At 37.9% G+C, this 8,448-nt stretch overlaps 1 protein-coding gene across 1 annotated transcript in view; it reads right to left on the bottom strand.

Annotated features, from left to right (window-relative positions):
• Positions 1 to 8,448, bottom strand: part of LOC102208651 (glycine receptor subunit beta-like) — an 81,229-nt gene that overhangs the window by 31,306 nt on the left and 41,475 nt on the right. Inside the window, exons 6-8 of the mRNA XM_005747136.1 lie at positions 7,285 to 7,422; positions 6,163 to 6,315; positions 4,227 to 4,375 (exon numbers count right to left, since the gene is read on the bottom strand). Of these exons, the coding sequence (XP_005747193.1) occupies positions 4,227 to 4,375; positions 6,163 to 6,315; positions 7,285 to 7,422 (440 nt within the window). The remainder of the gene's footprint in view (positions 1 to 4,226; positions 4,376 to 6,162; positions 6,316 to 7,284; positions 7,423 to 8,448) is intronic.

Genomic DNA, 8,448 nt, shown 5'->3' with positions numbered 1-8,448 from the left:
CCTTTGTTTACAGTTAGAGTGGATGTTTCGGCTATGTATGACATTCTCACTGTGTTTAATTGTGTCCTTTCTGTGTTTGGAGCAAGAGATGTAAGATTGGCATAGTTCAAATTATATGTGTCCTGTTATGTGTATATTCAGATGGATGTGTTGGTTTATTTCATGTAATCCTTTATATTTATCTTAGTGAAGCTGTTGCTGTATATATTTATATACTCATGGCAACTTGTTTGTTACTACAGACTGCTGGCAACACTGAGCACCACCTAGATAGGTGGCAATAAATAAAACAGCTGGCGGTGACAATCCAGCAAAGTGGAAGCCTGTTGTCCTCCTTCCTGTATCCTGACCGATACACCATCTTGTTAGCTGCTGAACCTAAAAGAACTAGCCCTCACCAAGTACTCCTCAACAGCTATACAAATAAATTTATTAATAATAATTATTATTATTAATTATTATTAATATTAGTATTATCAAGGATGGGGCTCATAACAACAATGCTCAGTAGATAGGGAAGCTAGGACCACAGCACCACCTTGAGCAGGATCCAGTAACCGTCACAGTGGCAGACCTTCACGTGTCATATATTCACACCTATTGGCTAAAGAAGCTAACTGCACTCCATAAGCAGCTTCCAGTACAAATGAACTAGCTGCTAATAGATAAGAAACACCCAGAATAGGACAGAAGGCCAGACAGTCCTGATCCCCAAGGATCCCCAGAAGGGAATGATAACCTGCCAAAGCACAACACGGAAGCTCCTGTTAGGCCGCATAGCAGCTAAGAGGATCAGGCACATAAGGAATTGGTAAAAAAGAAAGAGTGTTAGGGTTTAAAATGATTAAACAAAGCTGGTTTTATTGTTTTTATATACACAATGCAGTGTGCTCATAAACAAGTTAGCGCTCCATGTTTGAAGGTCAAAAGCTTCATCCAGCGGCATGTCTGGACTGAAATATTGAAGAGTTGACTTAGCGCAGAGGGTTTTGCAACATGCTTACACATCACACTTGATAATGTTAGAAGGATATTCTCTGGACCGAAGGGAGTCTGAACAGAATGTCCTGAACTAGACATGTAGAATCAGTAATATTAAAATGATCAGCGCTAGGCAGGGAGGTGTTTTTGTGTCTGTCTTTGTGATTCCAGGAAAAAGGAGCAGATAGGAGGTGGGGACAGAGTGAAGACTCATAAGGAGACAACAGGACTGCCACGTTGCTTCCGGAAGAAGATACCCATAATAGTACTTGTTATTGTTGTAGTATAAAACTGTACGGCCCAAACCAGGGTTATCCTGAGGAGACAGCTGTTCACACCCATGTCCTTGTAATTTGAACAACAATGCTATAACCTATAGGCCAAATTCAAGACAACTGAACAAGTCACCATCAAGTACCAAGGAGATGCTCTGTCCCAACTGCTGTTCTTCATAGGCATGAAACCCATCACCCATACCTTTAACAAGATTGAATATGGATACTGACAGTGGAATGGAGCAACTGTTAGCCAATTCCTCTAAATGGATGACATCAAGTTGTATGCCAGGGGTGAACGAGACATCGATTCACTCATCCACACCACGAGGATATAAAGCAACAACAGCTAAATGTCATTCGGAGAAGCAGAGAGGGAAGGTAGTCAGAACTGTGGGGATTGCACTAGCAGAAGGCAGACATTGAGGACGGCTACAAGTACTTTGGAATCCCACAGGCAAATGGAAACCATGAAGAAGCCACTAGGAAAACCGCAACCAGCAAATACCTGCAGAGAGAAGGTAGGTGCTGAGGAGTCAGCTGAATGGGGAGAAAAAGATCCAGGTAATCACCGCCTACACCCTGCCGGTTGGGATAATCAGCTGGCCAAAGGAGGTGACGCCACTGACATCAAGACAACAAAACCTTCGGCTGTAGAGGCCCGAGTGCCACAAAAAATAAAAGCAAAGAACAAATTCAGGAAAAAACAATAAAGAACCATGAATACATCAGAAAGACAGCCACAACTGATCATGTACTTAGTGAATACCTCAGGGATCAGAAACCTGAGAAAGAAGAGGAGGCAGGGAGAAGAATTATGATGGAAGGATCGGGCCCTGCATGTACCACTGGCAGATAGAAGTGGCTGAAATCCTATCAATCGCTGGACAGAGCTGGACTGAGACACAGCACATAGGCACATTCGAAAATAAATTAAAAATTATCCTTGAAAGTTGACCTGAAACTTTCAACACATTCTTACTGTCATCCAACTACTGTAAATCTGTGCCAAGTTTAATCTCTATTGGCTGCAATATTCCACAAAAATTAAAGGACAATTTTGCTCAATACAGTCAACGCAATATGATCACATCACATCAAAGGAATGTGATAACATTGTGTTAAAAATGTTCTGAAAGGCACATTCAAATAAAATGTATTATTATTATTAATCATATTATTATTAAAGATCAGCAGTTCAGCCCCTCCAAGGTTCAAGGTTACTGTATTTATACCTTTAGGTAAATTTGTTTTACAGAAAAAAAGATAGCATATGGCATCCCTTCACAAAACACACACACGTATTTAATCCTGACAGACACATATTTGGTAAATAGACAAGATGACTCAAACCAAAAACAGTTCTTATTAGGTTTAGTGAGAGCAGCAGGGACAAAGCTGTTTTTATAATGCTTTGTCCTGCATCTTGTAACTAGAAACCTCCGTCCAGAGGGAAGACACTGAAATTCCCCCCGTAGAGAATGGGAACCATTATAAAGAACTGATAAAGCCACCCTCTGTACCTGTTTAGAGTACAGAGAGGCTAAATCTGATTTAGTGAGTTTTTCTCTGTGACAGAGGTCTGACCAAACCATGCCACCAAACAAAGAGATAAAACAGACTCAATAGAAGAACGATAAAACCAAAGTTAAAATTGATTAAAAGACAGTCTAATAGATGAGTTATGGTCAGCAAATCCCAAAGAGGGAGGGATTTACAAGCATTCTTCCACTGAATTTCATGTCAACTATTGAAGATGGTTGTTTATGTACATTTTTATTTATTAAAATAAGCCTGTTGGCAGACATGTAGAGAAGGTAACCCAGAGGAAGAGTCAACTGGCAATTTCATGTCCACAATCACAGATAAATTTTTTATGTAATATTATATTGAATTTGAACAGAAATGTCCTTATGTTTGTGCAGTGGATTGCGATGAGATGTCCAAGAAGAGGAATCTGATGAGAATTTGAAGTTGAGCATAATTGTCCTTTATTTTCTGTGGGATATTGCTGCCGATAGAAATCAACCTTGACAGAGTTGTAGAGTAGCTGAAGGAAGAATAACATTGAATAACAAACTGAAAAGAAGAATAAATGAACACCCAATCAGGAAAACAATGGTGCAGGAGCTTAATTTCTCTTAATTTCCTGAAGAGAAAAAAAGTGAATGTGTTCATTTGCATGTGTTTGTGTGTTACTTGTGTATGTGTGTGTGTGTGTGTGTGTGTGTGTGTGTGTGTGTGTGTGTGTGCTTGCGCCTGTGTTTTCAATCAACAACAAAGAAGAAGCACTACTGTAAAGTTAGTGCAGTCAGTGTAAGAAAATTGATGTCGGCTCGCTTGACTGCAGTGCTCTGTGTTAGCCACTGTTGACGACTACTAGGATTCCTTTTAAGTTCTGTCAACTTATTTCCATGGGAAACATGAATGAAAAGTTCTAGGTACTATTTTTGAATTTAAGTAATAAACATTTCATTTTTATTATAGCCTAGAGACTGGTGATCTGTCCAGGTATACCCTGTCTCTTCACCAATGGCAACTGGGATAGTCTCCAACTGCAAACGCACAAACAGATTCTGGTCGGTTTAATAGACAGTGTGTGTGCTGCAGCACCAAGCTATAAACCAGGCTATAAGCCTGGTGCTGCATCTCAAAAGACTGTGAGGGGCCTTCACTCAGAGATGGAGAAATATGCAAAAACAGCAAACGGCAGCCAAAATAAACGCTTGCTTTTTGTTTAGAATTCCATCTCTGCACATCTGCATCTGGACCCTAAACTCTGACAGAAACCTCTACACTGCAAAATAGTATGCAAATATTTTGTTGAATTGCTGATGCAGTTATTGTTATCTTGTCCCAAGGCTTGTTCCCCAAGTAGGTTTTCCAACTAAGCTATGTGTACACAGATATTTTATATATAGCAAGATGTATTTTACAGTACAGTGTGAGTGGTTGTTTGCAAGAACTGACCTGGACTACAGCATATTCCACCAGGGATGAAAAACCAAAGAGCAGACAGGCAATGAGCCAAATATCAATAGCCTTTACATAGGAAACCTTTGGTAGCTCTGAAGCCAAGGACATGCTCTCACTGGATAGCGAAAGCACTGACAAAATACCTAGAAAAGCACAGATGTTAACATGTTAATTTTACCATTTTATAATAATCATTTCCAGGTAATTGAGATTTGTGATCATTTAATTCTGCTTGGATACATCAAAAAGAGGAGATTGAATTTTAAAAGTAGTGATCATTATAATACACCATGTTGAATATACATATAACATCGCATTTGCTACAACTCAGTTACATCTGAATGCCTTCTTTAAGAGTTCTGTAAATTGAACATTATGATCCTTTATCAAGCACAGTATTAAATGTATGGCTGCATCAGTATGTCAATCTGAGCAGAGGGAAACAGTAGTATTAAAATATGTTTTAGTGAGGTAAAGTTTTAAGAAGTGATCAGTCTACAGTTACAGCTAGAACTTTTTTGTCTCATCATTCAATATTCAATCTGTCTTTGTGGGAACAGAGCAACGAGGAATCTTGACTGAAATTAGGTACTGATTCATAATGAAAATCTCATGCATGCATATAATAATGCTCTCAATAGGACTTGAAAACAAATTTAACATCAGGAAGAGGATGTTTCTCAGAAAATGGCCTGGCTAAAGCCCCTCTGAGACATGCATCTTGTTATTAAATTTGTTGATGTCATGTCTTATTAATCCAATTACAATTCTGTAAAGGCCAGCATAGTCAGATTTGCTTTATATTTGCCCGAATTACATGCTATATATGCTGAAATAACCACATGTTCATAGCAATTGATTACTGAACTAGGTTTGATAAGAATTGCTTTACAGTAGCTTTGTGAAGGTGAAATGTAAGAAACAAAATATATGGCTCTACACAGATAAATGACAAATTTATCAGTTTGTCTTCCAGTAACAGTCGTAGCCACAACAAATACGAATATCCTCATGTACACACAAAGTTACCATACCATTTCTCTATTCTAAAATCTGGATGGCAAGCTTTATGGAACTTAATGGGGTCCATTTTATATAAAGTAACATGAGATCAGGCATTGCTGGGGAGACTGGATTCAATCAGAACCGATAAAGCTGGGGAGACAGGTGAGACAAGTTTAGAAATGATCCTTGTGCATTAAGGTTAGACATAGACATTTAATCTACATCTGCTTTTTCTTTCTTTTCAGTACATGGTACAGCTTCCTCCCATGCTCCTTGTTTCTCACTAAAACACAGCAAAAGGTTGACCCTTGGAGCTACTCTCACTGGTAAGACATGAGACCTCTACACTTTATATTTTAGTCAACTGAATCAACTTTAGATTTAATCAACAATAATCTTATGACTTTTGGTTAACTAAAACTATACTAAAAGTAAAAGAATTTAGGTGACAATATTAAATGAAAACCATCTGTCAAAATTAACAAACTCTTGACAAATGCTTTTCATAAACTTAGTGTTTTTCATGAATTCAGCTGCTGTTTTCAAGAAACCTATTTCAAAGCTGAGATTTTAAAGGGAAGCACAGTAATAGAACGTAATTCATTGTCCCATTAATTGCACCAGTATGTATTGACAATGAACCAGCATGGTCAATGCAAGACCTAAGTGGAAATTAACAATTATTAAGTGATTTGTATGTTTTTTTTCCTTTGAGGTGTCCAACTGTCTTGAATAAAGAAGCAGCTGTGTTACCTGCAAACACAAATAATCAATGCCTGTATTGAAATTTAAGCATGAGGAGTCTTAGGCCAAACACTTCTCTGTATAGGGTACCCAGCACTGAAATGCAAACATTTGGTTATAGTTTACTTAAATGTAAAGTGATTCAAACAAAGAATGCAAAATGTGTTTTTGTGGTACTCACCTAGTGGCACCCTTGCAGCTGAGGCATCAGGGTTGATCCAGAATGACAACCAGGACAAAACAACAATCAACAGTGTTGGAGCGTAAACTCCCATCAAGTAAAAACCGACCTGCCGTCGCAACGTAAATATAACCTCGACACAGGTGTAGTATCCTGGAAACAGAGAATGATTAAATACTCAAACACACAGATCTTAAATACATAAGATAAGCTGTTCATATTCAATATTTTCTGCATTACTTTGAGACAAACTATCTTATTTTCATTGTAGTTAATAATGGCAAATTATCTTTTTAGACAATCCCGACAATCAGACAACTCCTATGAGCAATCACTTGGTGACAACGCGAACAAAAAAACTCGCCTTTAACAGGAAGAAACTATTTGCCATTTTCTGTCACTGGTTGGGGGTAGGGGAGAGTAGAAGTGACAAAAGACACACTAGAAGAGAGCGATAGAGTTTAATCACTGCTAATGAATAAAAATAATAATGGTCGATAAATGCACAGAACACGAAAATGAGGTGAGCGAAGAAGAAACAATCAATGAATCATGGGAAGCCCCAAGCAGCCTAAGCCTATTGCTGCGTAACTATGGGAGGATTCAGGCTCACCTGATCCAGAGTTGTCAAAAAGGAAAATTTTAAGCCTAATGTTGAAAGTAGAGAGGGAAGCTGGTTCTGCAGAAGAGGGGCCTGATAACTGAAGGCTCTTCCTCCCATTCTGCTTTGAGAAACTCGGGTAATTCTGCAGTCTGAGAGAAGTGGCCTACTGTGACAATATACTACTATTATTTATTTAAGATAAGATTGGACTTGATTATTTAAGACCTTATTTAAGAAGGATTTTAAATTCTATATTTAACAGGTAGCCTGAGAGTAAGCGATGGAATTAGGAGAAAATATCATCTCTCTTTCTAGTCCCTGTCAGTACTCTTGCTGCAGCATTCTAAACAAACTGAAGGCTTTACAAGAAGCTCTTAGAGTCACCTGATAATAACGGGTTACTATAGCGTAGCCTAGAAGTAATACATGCACAGACTAGTTTTTGCCTGCACAGTATAATAAAATTTCAATTTACAGAAATTGGACGTAGTCTTTTAATTCAATTACAGATTACTAACCTGTTCCTTGGTAGTACTTTGTGCAGTTTCCATATTTTATATCCTCTTGCTTGATGTCAAACTGTGGGAGAGCAATCTCATCCATTTGAACTGGGTCAGACTGCCACATGAACACAAGATCACTGGTGGTGTAGCCAACTAAAACATAAAAATTAGAATCATAAATTTTACAGCATCAGCATAATAGACATAAAAAGTACACAATATAATACATAATATGAATAGTTTACATTTTGACTTCAATTTATTTTTTAATTTCTTTGTTTCAACTAATTTTGCCTTCTCCCACTGCAGTATACCATTAGATGAGTATGTTAAAATGGGGATAGCAGCCCCAAAATCTGCTGGAAGTAATTTAAAATCAAGATTCCAGAAGCTACTGGAAGAAGAACAGAGCTCTTTATATTACAGCACATGTGGTAGTTTTCATGAAATATAACATACAAAGTACTGAGCACTTGTTGGCCCCTTTGACTTCACTCTATGCTCCTAAACCATCTTGATTGGGCTTTGGTTTCTCTTCAGCACTGTAGCCAGGCTGACAAAAAATCAGAGCACTGTTGAGCCAACCATTCCTTTAACAGCTAGTAATGACTTCATGAACTTCTTCACAAATAAAATTTTAACCATTAGAGAAAAAAAATGACTTATAATCATCTCACAGATGTAACATTATCTACAGCACCATTGATATTCATTTAGATTATTTTTCTCTGATTGATCTTTCTGAGTTAACTTCAGTAATTCATTTCTCCAATCCATCTAATGTCTTTTAGACCCCATTCCTATAAGACTGCTCAGAGAACTCCTGCCATGAATTTAAGCTTCGATCTTAAATATAATCAATCTATCTCTAATATTCGGCTATGTACTACAGGCTTTCAAGCTGGCAGTAATTAAACTTAAAAAGCCATCTCTAGAGCCAGCAGTGTTAGCTAATTATAGGCCAATCTCTAACCTTCCTTTCATATCAAAAATCCTTGAAAGAATAGTTGTCAAACAGCTAACAGATCATCTGCAGAGGAATGGCTTATTTGAAGGAATGGCTTCAGTCAGGTTTCAGAGTTCATCACAGCACAGAAACAGCTTTAGTGAAGGTTACAAATGATCTTCTTATGGCCTCTGACAGTGGACTCATCTCTGTGCTTGTCCTGCTAGACCTCA

Source organism: Pundamilia nyererei, unplaced genomic scaffold (genome assembly GCF_000239375.1).
Source record: "Pundamilia nyererei isolate P.nyererei 1_Seehausen unplaced genomic scaffold, PunNye1.0 scaffold00189, whole genome shotgun sequence".
In the NCBI taxonomy this organism is placed as follows: Eukaryota; Metazoa; Chordata; class Actinopteri; order Cichliformes; family Cichlidae; genus Pundamilia; species Pundamilia nyererei.
Note: the sequence above shows the minus strand (reverse complement) of the source record. Positions and strands in the feature narration are given on the sequence as shown.